Genomic DNA, 17,353 nt, shown 5'->3' with positions numbered 1-17,353 from the left:
TCTCTATCTAATTATAGATATCATCTTTTCTCCTTATGATATAAGAAGTATCCTTCTAATTCAGATACTCAGATGATCTCACAAATATTTTTCAAACATTTCAAAACCTAGCAAGTACACTGAATATTTGTGTATTATTGGACTTTAAACTACACAAGGACACATAGCTACAGGAGACTCCTTACTACAAAACTTTGCTTTTTTATTTTTATTTTATATAGAGTATGCAGCCATATCCCAATAGGTTGTATTCTGTCTTTATTATTGGTCAAAATATATGTAAGAGGACCCAGATCAATGTGCCTTTATTTATCTGCAGAAAGACACTGAAGAAGAAGTTAAAGAACATTTACGCAATAACTTGCATTTGCAGGAAAAGGTAATATTCAAATGGCAATAAAACTGTTAGTTAAATATATTTCTGAGGTCAAAAAGCATGTTAATATATTTCATCATTTAATAGAGTAATCCTATAGCTAAGTTATATTTATTATGAAGAAATAATATGAATGAGCAACAGGTTGATTTCCAGATGTTGAGGTTCAACTTTTACCAGCTGTGGCAGTCATGCCAAGGAATGAATATGGCATGTATAGATACAAAACATGTAGCAAGCTAAAGAGTTTACTGACACAAAATAGTGTGGCCATAAATTATACCAATATAGTATCCCCAATATGCTGATCACAAATTTCCCCAATTTTCCACTGGCAGGCAATGTCAACATTGGAGTCACAGAAAGGATAAGTGTGGCACAGAAAAGGAATATATTTATACTATAGTCTAATTTCCTCCAAAATTTACTAATGGTGTAACAGCAGTTTTTAGACTAGCACAAAAAAATTCTTTCTTTTGTTTTTACTACAAGGGGAAGAACTAGGAACAAGCTTGTACATATGGTGAGATAATTTCTCCCTAGTACCATAGAAGGGAAGAGACCTTTAATCAGAGTATCATTGGACCAATGTAGGCAGTGCCCAGGGAAAAAATAGATTTTATTTAGTCAGTTAGTTATATTTGTTTATATTTTGTCTTTCCAGATCTCCCATCTCTCTCAAGGAGGGACTGGAGATTATCTGGAGACAAGTCTACAAAATAATACAATTATATACTCATAGCACAATGAAGCTCTGCAGTGTCTTCCTGCCTTTGATTTTCTAATATATCACATTTTTCTTCTTCCAAAAAAAATAAGCATATAGCTTTTCCCCTTGCTTCAGGTACAGTGGTGCAAAAAATGGCAATAAATTTTATTTAAATAAGTGCCCTATATATTTTAATATTAAGTACGCATAAGACTGGATAATTTTTTTTGATATATAGTCAGATGACCCTGCTGTGAAATGGCAGCTGAATCTCTACAAAGATGTCTTGAAAACTGATGAACCTGCTGATCCTGAGAAAACTATTGCACGTGTGCAAAGGATCTCAGCAGCTGTCTATCATCTGGAACAGGTAAAAAATATTACTTGATGTTTAAAAGATATGGGCTGAAGATCCATGGTTAAATAGAGTAAATAGGAACTCTACAAACTGATCTTTTTTTATTAATTTTTTTTATTAGTTTATAATATGGCATACAAGGATAATACAAAAGTAAATAGTAGGGAAGTTAGGGGAGGGAAAAGGAAAGTGGATAGTGGGGGAAAGCAAAGGAAAAAAGACATTGACTTCCGACTCCTTTGGTGCAGTAAAATAAGGCATTAACATCTAACCTCAACAAACTGATCTTGAACAATGAATATAACTGGAATCGGGCTGGATCGGGCTGAGCTGAGCATTTTATATACAAGGAAATTCTGTAGCCCTTAGGGATCTTTCTGGAGGATTAAGTAATATGTTGAAACAGAGCAGAAAGAATGGATGTTTGCATACTAATACTAATATTTGATAGTGTGCAAGGCATATTTGCAAAGTGATTATAAGTCAATCTAATAATAAAACATTATAACACATTATTGTTTTTATATCACAGTTATTGTCTAAGGGAGAGATTGACAATCAAGCCACAAGCTTCCATAGACCCCCAGATACTATAATATAGTATTATTAGTGATTTTAAGATTTTCTTGAGGAATTGTTAAAATTGTAGGAAACCACCAAATCTAATGAGATTTCTGTTTTCTGAATGTCATAAGCTTTAAAACAAAAAGGGTTTTTTTAACTTCCAATGAAAATTCTATTTTTATTTGGGGAGGCAAGAACTGTTGCCAACATATCATGTAATATACTGTAACTATTAACTTTTTTTGTCATTGGATCAGGTGAGAATCAGTTAAAATATCTTTATTCATATTGTCCATAGGTTGAGCAACCACTAAGATCAAAGAAAGCAGTTTGGCACAAACTCTTGTCTAAACAACGTAAAAGAGCTGTTGTAGCTTGTTTCAGGATGGCACCATTGTATAATCTGCCAAGGTACATAGTTTTAAAAAATGTTTATATATGCTATTTCTGAATACTGCTTGCATTGTTGAAAAGCATAATGCCTATCTGATTCTACATTGGGAAGGGGTGAACCAGAGACAATGGCTTGAAGATTCAGCACACCATTTTCAAATCCCTTTTGAGGTCTTCTGGGCATGAATGTATTGATTGATTGATTGATTGATTGATTGATTGATTATTAAATTTCTATGCCACCCATCTCAATGATACAGCAACTTTGGGCCTGTCATTCTGTCTTAGCCCTAGGCAAGAGGAAATGGCAAACCACTGCAAGGATAGTCCAGTCAGTTGCCAGGAGTCAAATGATTTGTAGTCACCCACACTATTCATTACTTCTGTCATTATTAAATGTTTTCAGCATCTTGCAAATGAGCTTCAATGGCCTTTGATAAAGTTCTATCATTTTTAACCAATGTGTTTTAGAGAAACTTCTGATTACTTTAAAACAACTGAGTTGGGCTTGATTATGTGAATTACCATGTTTTTTGGAGTATAAAACGTACCTTTTTCCCCTCACAAAAGAGGCTGAAAATGTATGTCTCATATGCTGAATGCAGCATTTTTGGCCTCCCAAAACCCCACGCCCTTTGCAAAAATCGCCATGCATAGCCTTTAGGAAGCTTTCAGGGTGGTCTTGGGGGCTGGGGAGGGCAAAATGAGTGAAAAATGGGCTGTTTTTTGCTCATTTTTGCCCCCCCCAACCCCCAGGAGACTCTACAAGCCCCTTATATGCTATGCATGTCCTTTTTTTTTGACAAAAGTCCCATTTCCGTGAAAAACGGGCCATTTTTGGGAGGTCTGCAGAGTGCAAAACCTTTAAAAAAAATTTCCTCTTTAAAATCTTGGTGCATCTTATACTCCGGTCCGTCTTATACTTTGAAAAATACAGTACCTAGTTAGTCAATGCTTTGGGAGATATTTATATATTTCCCCCAGACCCCAGATATATAAATCTAACCACTTCAATCCAGACTGGCAACATGGAAAAAAGGACTGTATATTTAAATATAGTGTTTTTTTCTATGCAATTAATATCACACATTTAAGGATTTTGTCAAAATTAAAAAAAAACATTACTTCCTAATGTATATTAATTGTATTTTCAATGTTCATAGAGATACATAGCATTTCCAGCATTTGCCGGTTCCATCCTTTCATCTCTCATTCAGCGCTCACGCATATTGAACAGCAGTGACTTTGCTTGCAATGAAAACTGTATCCATGAATTAAACAAATAATTTTAGAGATGCTATAGAACATGCATAGAACTAGCTACAGTATGTTTTTGGGATCAGGAGAATAGGAGAGGCGGTGAAAGAAGAGCGGAAGAAGGCGTAACATTGTTGTGGGGAGATTTTCTCTCTCCCACATAGGCAGCTCTGTAAAGATGTATTGTTCCTGAGGTTGTTTGAAGAGATTACTGGATATTTTATTTTGAATAACCTTGATTGTTTGCATATGCTATGCAATTAGTATTCTTTGAACACAATTGCCAACATGCTTTTATATGCAAATCTAAGTTTCTGACATTTTCCTTTTTTTAACTTATAAGTTTTTTGAAACAAATGGGAATTCAAAATGTTAAAAAACATTTGATGATTTGTTTTATATTCAGCTCCTCTACTCTAGGACAGGGGTGTCAAACTTGATTTCATTGAGGGCTGCATCAGGGTTGTGTTTGACCTCAGGGGGCCAGGGTGGGCATGGCCAGGGTGGGTGTGGCAGCTTCACATCACTCATGTCAGGGGCGCTTGTGGTGGCCTGAGCACTCTGCCAGTGAAAACAGGCTCACGAGCTCTGTTTTCAGCTGCGACGGCCTCCTGCAACCCTCTGCCAGTGAAAATAGAGCTCTGTTTTCACTGGCAGAGGCACTTCAGGCTAGTCCTTCACTGTTTCCAGGGGAGCCCTGCGGGGTGGATCTAAGCACCCTGTGGGCCAGATCCAGGCTCCCGCTCTTAAGTTTGACACCTCTGCTCTAGGGTTTGGCCGGAAGGCAGTTCTTTCAGGTATATTTGCATGATCGTCTTGATTGAAAACCAATATTCTTCACAATTTGGAATTTCTCCTGCCACTTAAGTCTTAATGTTACTAAATATTTTGAAGGCATTAAAATATAATGAATAAATAGTTTTCCTTTCCAACAGTTACATGTCTAATAAACTTAGCCAAACTATTTTGCAGCACATATGCATAGTAATTATCTTAAGTTACTAAGTAATGTAATTCTTCATATCAAATTATATATAGTTGGATTGGGAAAGAAGAAAACATAAGTGCACCTGCAGAAGCAGCTTTCTATATTATGGCTACTTTTGTTTTCCTTCTGGCTTTATTCTTTTTAAATTTATTTATCAAATTGATGTGTTGCCCATCTCACATAAGGTGACTTTCAGCAGTGCATAATAAAATAATGGATAATTTAGGTTGGTATATGGATGAGACCAGCAGTGACCAAGGTCTGCCATGCACTTGAACTGGTTCTCCTTGTTTTTGGCTTCTGCATATGTGCAGAATTTTTTTTATTGTATTGTGCATGCACGTGCATGCTGCGCACCCACAAGCAAACCAGCAGTAGTGGCTTCAGGAACCCAGCCTTGGAGGAAATTTAGTCACTCCAAGTCAGATATGGGTCAAAAGAGACCTTAGCATAACAGAAATTCATGAAAAGAATGCTTTCCCATACTCACCTGTCTTTTGTTAATTGGGAATATCTCCACTGTAAGAGGAAGAAGACTTCTGGGAAATCCTTTTCCTGAAAATCCAAGCAGTATTTTTTATTTTTTTTGCTCTTTATATGAAAAGAGGGAAACACTCATTCTCAACAACTTTATTTTTGTCTTTTGTTTAAAAATCGTCCCGCCCTTACTCTTTCCCTCCCTTCCACATAACAGTAAAGAATGGAAGGAGTGTGGAATGGAAGGAAGGCGACATTATTTTTCTTTAAGAAAATTCTCCACCTTCTCATATTTAAAGAGACCATAGAAACCTCAAAGTCTGACTGAATATTTGGGGTGGGGTGTGTTTGACTGCACAGCTCCAATGAAATACAACATTCTGGTTTACCCATATTGAATTAACTTCTATTAAACTAATTGCACACATATTGAACTGCAACATTATACCAGTTGCAATTAGTTATGTTACAAACTTCTATAATATTCTATAATTACATAATTTCCAAGGAGCTATTGGAAAATTCCACCTCCTTTTTGATTAACCACAGTTCAGTACTTGTTGGAAACTGCGATTAATATTATGATTTGAAGTCTATATAACCATAATTAAGTAACTCCATAGCAACAACAAGTTGCTTTTACTTTAAAATGGATCAAATGTTTCAAATACTGGGTTTGAATTGAAGAAGGTGGGGAAAATGTTTTATGGGTTTGAAATTCATCATGGATAATTCTGCCACAATCACTGCCCAGATTCAAACATAATATTAAAGCTTCACATAGTTTCTACCAAAATGGATTTGTTTAAAAACCTACATAAGGTTAGAAAGAATTCCATGCTGTGCACACTTATTAACTGTGGAAAAACATAAGGTGCAAATCAAATAATTATTGTGTTCTAGAGAAATTACAGTTTAAAAATATTGGTTTAAAGTTATAAGTGAAGTTGATAATAAACCATATTGATAAGGACATCATGATTAGACAAAGTGTAAAGAAATGGCATACTTAGATTCATTTTACATTGGTTAAAAATAACATTCTTAAAGTAAAATATAAAGATATGAAATGGATAGTTCATGTTTTTTTGTTCATTTGCATTCAGTGGACATCATAGTGGTAAGGAGTCAATTTAGAATTGCATCAAAGTAAAGTATGTTTTTTCCCCAACTGTCTTTATTGAAAAGAATAGAAAAACAAAGACTTACATCTATGGGAAATTGAATTCTGAAGTGTTCAGTAAAATATAAGCATACCAATAGCCTTATTTTCATGTTTTGATTTCTGTCTGATGCAGCTTATTAAAACAATACTTGTCATCTATGTTATTTAAACTTTGCTGAACATTCTTTAATTTTAATGCTTTTTGAATTGAATTGTACAGAATCTATTGGTTTTACTGGTCAGTAATCTTCTAAGCTTTTATATTTTATTCTGCTTTAATTCTCGATTTCATTTTCACCCCTACTCCTAGGCACCGTTCTGTTAATCTGTTCCTTCATGGTTATCAGAAATTTTGGATAGAAACAGAAGAATATTCCTTTGAGGAGAAACTGGTTCAGGATTTGGCTGTAAGTACAGATAAAATTGGGCTGAGTCTACAATGCCTTCTTGTCTACACTTATAAACACTTTCATATATACCATCCTGCTATATTTTATGCCATGATATGAACACTATATCAAATCTTTATTTTGTTACTGTATACATTTGGACTGAAACTAACTAGATCAAATCACAGCTAATTTAATTCCTAAATTAAAATTTAATTTAAATTAGTTTAATTTTTTGAAATTTTAAATATGGTGAATGTTGGTTTTTTTTTGTTGTTGTTAACTGGCATTTTGTCTATTTGATTCATTTTAATATGCCAACGCTTGGGGTTTTTTTTCGTACAAGCTATCTCCCTTTTCCTTGATATTATAATACAGTGGCATCTAACAAATTAGAAACAAGTATGGCAGATTTGTGTTTTAGGCAATGGAATTTTTATTTGACAATGCATTTTTTAAATTCCAAATTTTTAACTCTTTTCTTTTTAACTGATTAATTAAGCAGTAATTTATAGAACTATTATTTTCTATATGTGAAATGATGGGTTCACCCTACTTGCCAATTTTAATGTTTTCTTGGCAGAAAAGCAATATCCAACAGTGTAGAAGAGACTAATAGATTTATGAGTTGATGTATTTATATTCCTTAAAATGCATTTGCATCATTGATGCAGTATTTCCACTAACCTGACAGGCTAATTCTACATTGGTATTAAGTATAGAATAACCCTGTCTCTTTCAATTACATTTCACAGACGGTGGCAGATCACACATTCATATTTCTGGATTTCTCAATGTTCTCTTAATGTTTTAAGAAGTTGATCCCTTAACAAGTAGACTTCTTTGATAGTATTTGATAGTACTCTTTGATATTTTTAAAGGGCAACGGTTTCTTTTTTCTTTTTTACTTAAATGTATGAAACAGATGGACAGATTATTCACTTAAATATAGCTGTTACTTTTTTTTATAAAATGGTGGAAATCTCTGTGAAAGACAAAGTGAGAATTTTCTAAACCACTTCTGTGCTAGTCTATTGCAGCTTAAAGAACAATGAATCATATGGTAACTTAGCAACGAAAACATCTATTACGCCATCAACACAATAATCAGATTATTATTCTCATTCATCAGATGGGAACATTTAGTTGAGAATATCATTGCAGGGAGGTGCATAACTGGTAAATGGCATATAACTATACGTAGCTCTCTTCAGAGAGTTTATTTTGATATTATTAATTTGTTGTAAAACATGCATTGAATTTCATATGATGGAGATTACACAATTGTGTTCTGCTGTGATTAAGCATGTGTGTGTGTGTGTGTGTGTGTGTGTGTTTGTGTAAAAATAAATAAATAACTTTGGTCCAGGACATGCAAAAAAAGAAGGGAGGGAGGAAGGATGAAAGGAAGGTAGATAGGTAGGTAAGTAGGTAGATCATTCAAACTGAAAGAACTCTAATTCCCAGGATAAGGGAGACAAATGCCAATCACAGATATTAATTGCTTCCTTTGCTGCCAGTTGCAGATGATTCAATGGTGTTGATACAGCAATTTCCAATCGTTATTGCAGAGGCAAGTATGAAGACTCTAGTTTAGTGAGCATAGGAAATGGTCTTGAAGGACAGGAGAATGAGGTGCCACCAAGACAATGATCAGGCAAGCACAGCTTGAGTTTATTCCAAGAAACAAATTTCTTAAGCAGTTCAGACCTGCCTCTTTCTAGTTTACACAAAAAAAAGTGAGGGAAGGGGGGAAACACATTCAGACTTGCAAAACTCTATTACTTTAGCTGTACAATAAAAGTAGCACTTGTCTATATGGCATTGGTTCCCTACTCTGATCTACCATATGGGGCTAAAGTCACATGACATGCTGAACTATAGTGGGCAGGTTTAGAGGGATCTAGATAACCAGACAAACCAAATATGACTTCAGGTAATAAGCTTGATCTGTTTCTAGAAAAAATAGTCTGATTTTTAATTAGGCTCAAGATTTTTCCATTACAGGTTCTGATTATGCAAGCCTATACAATTTTATTTATAAGTAAACATAAGTCAGTTCAACGGGAATTAAATTTATGAACATTTTACTATTAAAATGCTGATTTTATATAAGAAAAGGTGTTGCATAATTGAATCTTCCATCTAAAATATCAATATGAAAATATAAAATATTAAAATAAATGATACTTATTTTTTTCTCCTATTACATCCTTTTTATGTATAAAATTCCAATGTGATGTTTGCACAGACTCCACCCAAAACAACTGAAGATGAGGAAGAAGAGGATGAAAACCATCCAGATCCTCTACATCAGATTATTCTTCATTTCAGTCGGAATGCTCTCACTGAAAGAAGGTAACTACCTTACTACTTCCTTCCTTTCCTTCCTGCCTTTGTTATGCTACCCAACTCTTTAAAGAGCAACATTAAAAATAATAGCATACGATGAATTTGACAAAAGAAAGGACAAGGAATAGCAATAGTACTTAGACATATATACTGCTTCACAGTGCTTTACACCCCTCACGATTTAGAGTCAGCAAGCATATGGCCCCCACAACTTGGGTTTTCATTTTACCGACCTCGGAAGGATGGAAGGATGAATCAACCTTGACCCTGGTGAGATTTGAACTGCCAAATTCCAGGCAGCCGGCTGTCAACAAAAGTAGCCTGCAGTACTGCATTCTAACCACTATGCCACCATGCCCATAACTACAAAATAATTACAAGATGTTAATACATATAATATATCCAAACATAGGACCTCAAAAACACAGAATTTCACCTTCCTTACCCCACATTTTCTTAAATACCTTTTTATTGTTTTTAAAGATGTTGTGAAATATCAAATTGGACGTGGTACCTGTTTGCATGGTCATTTTAAAATGTTTTCTGGATTTTTAAAAAAATGAAAGGTAATACGGTGCTATTTAATGCAGCCTAATCTTACAGATTAAGGAGCAGAAAGAAAGGTAATGTTTAAAGTTGAATGCATATATCTCTTTTGGATTGAATTTTGCAAGTTTCCCAAAATCCTTTTAACACAACAATAGTAAAACATTTAGAATTAATTAAAGTTTTCTGTTATTGTCGGAACTGATTTGTATTTGATATGATCAGAGATAATTATCAGATGTATAGCAAAGCCATGGCTAGAATCTTTGTAACCATTTCCAAGGCATAATAGAAAAAAAAATCCCATGTGAGGTAGATAGATCGATCCTTCAATTGCAAAAGAACTTGGTAAATACATGTTTTAATAAAGAATCTGATATGGAATCTATACCTATAAGCTTATAAGATCGTATCATGTATCATGGGATTGTAACAAGATGAAAGTTTCCCTGCTTTAATAAAAGCTGGAACTTCAGTTCAGTAACTTGTAAAACCTTTCCAGGAACAAATGTATTTATTTCATACTTTTCTACAGTAAACTAGAAAATGATCCTTTGTACACTACATATTCAGCAATGATGGCAAAGGTGAGTAATTTCAATATCTACCTAAAAAAATATATATTTAGAATGCCATCTCTGTTTTTTTCAAGTAGATCTGAAATCTTAAAATAATATTCAGCATTTTCTATTAGTGACTGCCATTTTACTGTTAATAATAGATTCTATTACTAATGATGTTACGAATCTATCTTTTTAACTAACTGTATCAGCACACCATCAAACATAAAAAGCCACAGAAAAAACAATGTTAAAAAATGGATAAAACAATCCAACAGCAAATTTTGGAGAAAAAAGAAGTATTCCTAGTAATAAAAGATAAAATTATCTTTGAGTTGAGCTGGATTTTGTAGTGTTTTCGTGGAAGTATCTGTAGCTTTCTTCACAGTAATATAGAAATTGTCATTGCCTAATTCAGGGGCATCTTTTATTTCCCAGTCTAATCTCCAGTTCAAGATTTTCTGTTTATCTTCTACTAATGAATCTAAATAGTATTTAATTTTTTCAAGATCAACCAATATTATATACTTACAATATAAGGTAAATTCTGTTACCAAAGACTTTTATCTAACTGGATGTAAATTCATTAGTATTTAGTGCTGAAAAATAAAGACCAAACAAAAATTTGATAAAATCATTTCTTCATTAAAGAATTATTCAACAGTTGCCCTCATCTTGATGAATCTAGCTCTTGAACTTGCTAATTTAGGTCAAAGTCTCGCCTAAATGTAGAAATTTAGAATATTATAGAATCTTAATTTTCCTTCACTTTGGCACACATAGATATTCCTACCCAACTCTTTCTTCTTTGTTTATTCAAAACAACAACAACACTCCACTCTGGGCAAAATCATGGCCAGATGTAAACATGTGAAAACATATGAAAAATGATGTGGAAGAAATTTCTAAAAACAATTCATATATCAATGAAATATAATATATATACATTATAAGAAAAAACTTACTACAGGCCAGTTTTCTGCTGGAATTTTCATATTGTAATTTATTCATTTCCCCCTATTTAGTAAACATTCCACTATAGTATGTACATTTATTCTCTTGCTCTATTTTTTTGCATTTGTTTCTCTTTGAAACACAACTACCTTGATCTTTGAGACATTAATTTGCAAATCTATCCATGAAACAATCAATCCTTCACTTATGAACTGTGGTTTTAAAATGTCTTTGACTTGTTTCTGCTTATTCATTATCTGAGTCTGTATTTTTTTCCAATGAGAAAAGAGCTGTCAGAGTGAGCAAGATGGTAATGAGGAGGAAGAGGAAGAAGAAAAGGAGAAGACATTTGAAGTTAGTTGTTTTCTTTAAAATCAGATCTTTCGTAATTTATATAGCTATTAGAAATGATGCAGTCACTTGAGATAGGGTGCCCATTTTATTAAAACTTTATAAATTAACATAATGTTATACTTTTTTTTCTTTCTTCTTTTCACCTTAATTTCTGTCTGTCTTTTGTTCCATATATTTTTTAAAAAAAAAAACAAATGTTGCTTACTGTTCTTTTAAAATTTAAACTTTTCCTTTTGCAGCATTTATCCCATGCCTATTACTGTATCAATTGTGGGGAAAACTTTTTATAAAAATGTGTTAGGGAAATTATTTTAAAAATAAGCCCTTAACAAACGTTGCTGCATTAGAGTGATTATCATGGCTAATTTATTCTTTTAATGTGTTTTAATAGGTTTGTGAAAGATTTTTATATTTTTTTAAAAAGTTTGTTGTTTTCAAAGTCTTACAGTTTTTGGTACTGATGACAGATACCCTAATATGTTAACATGTATCTGCATTCTGATATTCAGGAAAAAGAAATGGAAAAGCAGAAAACCCTCTATCAGCAATCCCGACTCCATGAACGTGGAGCTGCTGAAATGGTATTGCAAATGATCAGTGCCAGCAAAGGTAATACAGTAAAAACGGAAAGGCTATTTGATATTTATTTATGTATTTCTTTGCATGTATATATTTCATTCTGTCTTGAAAAGAAAGTCAGTCAGTCATTAAACAAGCTATAATAAATTCCCTTCTCACCTCTATGGGTGTTATGTCCCTTCCTCAATTGCAGGTCCTCTCCAGAGGCCTGAGAATTTGGGAGTTTTGCATATTATTTTAGCTATTCCTAGCACTGCACTCTTCTGGTCAGAGAACCTTCAATTTGATCTGTGGAGGATTCCAGGACCCTCTCCACAGCCTGAGTGTTCTTGCCACCACTGGAACCATTTTGACCTTTATTTTCCACATCTACTCTAATTCCTCCTTCAGGCCCTAGTACTTTTCCAGCTTCTGTACTCTTTTCTGATGTTGCAATCACTTGGCAACAATTGTCTATCCATCTGATTTTCAACTTGTTTTTAAGCTTAGAACCTTTTAAAATGATCATTTTGTGACCACAATGTAAGCACTGTATTCCTGATTGACAGGTGAAATGGGGCCCATGGTAGTTGAAACTCTGAAGCTTGGTATTGCTGTTCTAAATGGAGGTAACTCCGTTGTTCAACAGGTAACCTCATTCATAGCTATGCAATTGTCTCTGTGGGTGCATATGGTTTTAAGACTTTTAAAGGCGACAATACCAGTTTGTAGGAAACTTTACATAAGTTTACTTTTATTTATTTATTTCTATTTGCACATATTTTTAGATTAAAATTTTTGGAAAAAATAATGGCCAAATCAAACTATTATTGCTCTCTGTATAGCACCTAAACCCACTGAGTAATGTCCTTCACTTTCAGATAACATTGCAACTACCCCAAGATAAACCCCAGGGTTAGGGTTATGGTTAGGCTCTGAGCTATACCAGCCAAGTTGGTAGACTTCTCCATGATCACATCATGCATCAAGGACCTGATCACTTGTCGCACAAGACTGGAATTATTAAAGACTGGAAACCTATTATGTTTGGGGGTTTTTTTGCAGAAAAATGGGGAAAAAACCTGGTAGTTTATGGATTTGCTAATTAAAATAGTTTAATATGAGCAGAAGAGAATTAGGATATAATTTTAATGAGGAACGAGAGAAAATAAATTTTGTAACTGGTGTAAAGAAGATTGGAAGTCATTTCTTTGGATATATTTTGTTCTTTTTTCCATTTGAATTTTTTTTCACTTTTTTCTTACCTTTATTTTTCAAATCTCACTCTATATTATTGAACGTTTATCCACTACTTCTGTGAAAATCTTAATTTTATATATATATATATATATATATATAGATAGATAGATAGATAGATAGATAGATAGATAGATAGATAGATAGATATAGATATCCAGTCACCTATCCTCAAGGATGGATATTGAAGATTGGTGGGTAGAAATTATCATAGTTATCCAAGAAATCAGTCTGTGAGTTGTTTCTTTCAGATTTCTGTGATATCCCCTGTGCCTGTCATAATAGTGATGGCCCTTATCTCATTCTATGTCAGCTGCCACCAGCCCCTTCCTTATTCCAGGCTTTACTCTAGGACCCACCACCTCCAATTCCTTGCCAATTCCAGACACCACTCTTAGCACTCAGCAGCAAGGGGTCCAGCCAAGACAGCCTTTAAACATACCATATATAAGCTTACATTATCCAAGTTCCCAAGCCAAGTCCAAAGGTGCGAATAATATGTTAAGATTGCAACTTATTCTTGTCCTAGCAAAAATATATTCTTATCATTAAACAAACTCAGACTGTTTTTAATATATATATTTTTTCAATCTCTGATTCAGAAAATGTTGGATTATTTGAAAGAGAAAAAGGATGCTGGTTTTTTCCAATCTATCTCTGGCTTAATGCAATCTTGCAGGTAAACACTTTCTGGGCTAAGCTGCATGTATGAATGGAATTTTGACTGATCATGTACTATCAAGTTGTTGTCAATGACTATATAGATAGATTTTCTCTATGAAGATCTGTCCCTAATCTGATCTTTCACATCTTCAGTGGGATATACCTCTCCAAATTCATGTTTTTTGAAAACTCTGGGGAAATGTGATAATGTGAACTGAGATGCAATGGGTGGATTTAGTTCTGAGGCATGCATTATTTTGCCCTTTAAGACTCTTTACAATATTTTCATGCCAGCATTCTTAACTGGTCGTTATTGTTAATAATAACAACAGTTTAAACAGTAAATCTGTTCATCTAGGGACACCAGATTCTTACTGCCCTTACCATTGATGAAAAAAAGGAGAAAGCATTTAGTGGATTAAATTAATTTTTGTCTCAATTGATATATTGCAGTGATATCAACAGAAGGAATATTGAAAAACTGGTTTGGGTTTAGGATGTAATATTGATAGAGAAGCATTTAATACTGATTTCAGTGAAACTTCATCTTTCAAATGTATCATTTTTAAGCCTTTATAATTCATTTTTTATTTTTGAATGATTTGTTAAATTATTATTCAGTCTTATTATTTGATTCAGAAATCTTTTGTCTTTTTTTTTAAATAAGTGTTCTTGATTTGAATGCCTTCGAGAGACAAAATAAAGCAGAAGGGCTTGGAATGGTTACTGAAGAAGGAACACGTATGTACAATGAATGAATTCAGATAGATTTACATTTATTTATTTTTCTTTTTCAGCTCAATTATTCAGTACACTGAATAGTCTCTTTATTTAACCTCCGTAAAATGATGTGCGATTAAACTGTGCTGTTTCATTTAGTTTCCAAGAAAACATTTAATAAAATATCTAATGTAATTATAACTTGCTTATTTTGTATTCTTATTATTTTTCTTTGATCCACAGTCATCATACGTGAGCGTGGTATGTTTGGGTTTACAGCTTTTGATGCTATTGTGTGTGGCAAAATCAGAAAGAAATCTTCTTTAATTGCATCTTTATAGATATATCTTTTAGGTTAACTTTCATGGTCTGCAGATGATTGTGTATGGGGCTTGAAGAAACAATTTGATGCTTAATTAAAGAAGCGTCTTTCATACCTAAGGCATGGTTTGATAATGACTAACCATTTCCTATTAGATTTTTAGTCCTGTAGTTTGATCATGAATGCTTTGGAGTGCTAAATATTTTAGCTTTGCTTTTTCTGTTTTATAGTTTGCTTTTATCATTTCCCCAAAGTATTTATTTTTTTTAAAGAACGAACTACTGTAAATTAGCTTACAGTATTTGCTTTTTATTACAATCACTTAGTTTGAAGGATGCTGTTGAAAGACTATTTGTTCTGCATGTTTAGAAACAATTGATTATCGCGTAATTCATTGTACTGTATATTTTCAAGGTGAGAAAGTACTACAGAATGATGAGTTTACTAAAGATCTGTTTAGATTTTTACAACTGCTGTGTGAAGGTCATAACAATGGTAAGTGATGTGCAATATATTTTCAGCAATTTACTGTTTGATTTAAATCTTTGGGGAAATAAGTTATTCCAATATCTTTCATACTTAAATAGATTTTCAATTCTTCAACAGTTAATCAGTTTCTCAGATGAGGTGGACTCAGAAATATTTTTTCACACGTATAAGTTCTTTCCAGATACAAATCAAATTGCTATTTTATTAAATTCAAATCTAGTAAGTGAGGAGTTTTGCTATGTAATAAGTTATGCAATTACTATTTTGTGTAATTTTCTTTAAAAAGTTTGCACTTCTTTCATATTATGAGACACAATTACTGTGGTATCAGGTGGTTATGAATGCAATTTCCTTTCAAAACAATCCACAATTCTTCATTTTCTAAATGAACAAAAAAAATGAAAATAAGTAAGACTATATTGAATCTTTAATTTATATAGCACAAATTGTTTTACCTTTCAGATTTTCAGAATTACCTGCGTACACAAATGGGCAATACTACTACAGTGAATATTATCATTAGCACAGTTGATTATCTTTTGCGGCTTCAGGTAAACAGATAAACTATTATATCACTCTGTTATGAAAATCCTTTGCCTTTACAAGTTTTTGGCTTTCATTACACTTGGTGTCTGTTCTTTTTTCTTCTTACAGTTCCATGATTCAGTAATTATGTCCTCTTTTTCAATTATATTGTATTAATTGAAAGAAAAGCAGCGTGGCAACCAATCTGAATAGAAACTGTAAAATCTAAGCTTGGGAAAAAAAACTAGAAGTATATTGATGACTCTTCCTAACTTTAATTTGAAATAAAAAGATGTTGGGATTTAAATGTTTGATTTGAATCACACTCAGGTTTTTATTTTCCTACATATACTTGATGTAGTTGATCTCTGAGGAAAAATTGATTTTTAAAATATTGCTTTGCTTTATGTTTGCAGACGCTGTGAGGGAATTAAAAATGAATGCTATTTTCCTTAGAAAACAAATAAGCTGCTGCTTGATTTTCAAACCTCCCCTGGTTTTATATACAGCAGTAAAGACACTGATGCTTAGGGATTTTTGGGCCAACCTCATTGAGGCACTTAAATATCAGTCCAAGAGACTTGCAAAACTAAAAAGAAGGGATTTGTTTGGACAGGTTGATTGGGAACTTGTCAACTGATTCCATCCAATTCCCAGGAATGTGAAACCTAGGCTCCAGGATTATTAGCATCCAGATCATGACTCAAGAGGCAGGATATTTAAGTAAAGCAGCCTTTTCTAATCTAGCCACAAAAGTCTTGAATTTCCATAATTACACAGACAGCTTTGTCATGGCTATGAATTCTGGGAATTAAAGTCAGTTTATTTACTGTGCCTAGGGCTAGAAAAGCTGAAGCGGGGATTTAAGTAGGTGCGTCATGCAGTCATACATTAACTGTTTTTTAAATTATTTTTTAATCTACATTTTAAAAGTTAGTAAGTTAGTAATTCTTCTAATTATATTATCAGAAGTTAAACCCTATTTAGGTTGGAATCCTGGTTTTGGAGCACTTTTCCAGCTGGTTTTATTTGATTCTGACCTCAGTATCTCTTCAGGGCCAGGAGAAATGGTTCTTTTCTACAAGAACATTTAAAAAACAGCATAAATCTGCTCATTATGTCTTACAGTTTGTATAGAGGTATATTTTGGGTTAAGAGTGTTTTGTTTCAAAGTGTTTTAAATGCCTATTGTGATGTAAAACAATTTGTTACATTGTTTAACATCGAAAACTAAACTTAATTGAAAGGCAGTATACAAGGTGTTTTAAAGTAGTGTATAGTGACTGAAATAATAAAATATGCTCTTTTGGACTTTTTTTAAGTGAATAGTTTTCTATTTGCTATTGTTTGCATTCAGAATTCATTGGAATAGATACA

At 33.2% G+C, this 17,353-nt stretch overlaps 1 protein-coding gene across 1 annotated transcript in view; it reads left to right on the top strand.

Annotated features, from left to right (window-relative positions):
- The window catches only part of RYR3 (ryanodine receptor 3), a 249,476-nt gene that overhangs the window by 193,732 nt on the left and 38,391 nt on the right, over positions 1-17,353 (top strand). Inside the window, exons 72-85 of the mRNA XM_032213643.1 lie at positions 320-379; positions 1,324-1,455; positions 2,306-2,418; positions 6,598-6,694; positions 8,928-9,034; positions 10,110-10,161; positions 11,377-11,442; positions 11,952-12,051; positions 12,570-12,649; positions 13,860-13,936; positions 14,588-14,661; positions 14,884-14,901; positions 15,377-15,457; positions 15,914-16,002. Coding sequence (XP_032069534.1) covers positions 320-379; positions 1,324-1,455; positions 2,306-2,418; positions 6,598-6,694; positions 8,928-9,034; positions 10,110-10,161; positions 11,377-11,442; positions 11,952-12,051; positions 12,570-12,649; positions 13,860-13,936; positions 14,588-14,661; positions 14,884-14,901; positions 15,377-15,457; positions 15,914-16,002 — 1,146 coding nt within the window. The remainder of the gene's footprint in view (positions 1-319; positions 380-1,323; positions 1,456-2,305; positions 2,419-6,597; positions 6,695-8,927; positions 9,035-10,109; positions 10,162-11,376; positions 11,443-11,951; positions 12,052-12,569; positions 12,650-13,859; positions 13,937-14,587; positions 14,662-14,883; positions 14,902-15,376; positions 15,458-15,913; positions 16,003-17,353) is intronic.

The sequence above is a fragment of the Thamnophis elegans genome, chromosome 1 (assembly GCF_009769535.1).
Source record: "Thamnophis elegans isolate rThaEle1 chromosome 1, rThaEle1.pri, whole genome shotgun sequence".
Lineage (NCBI taxonomy): Eukaryota > Metazoa > Chordata > Lepidosauria > Squamata > Colubridae > Thamnophis > Thamnophis elegans.
The sequence above is the reverse complement of the archived record's forward strand: the minus strand, read 5'-3'. Positions and strand labels throughout refer to the sequence as shown.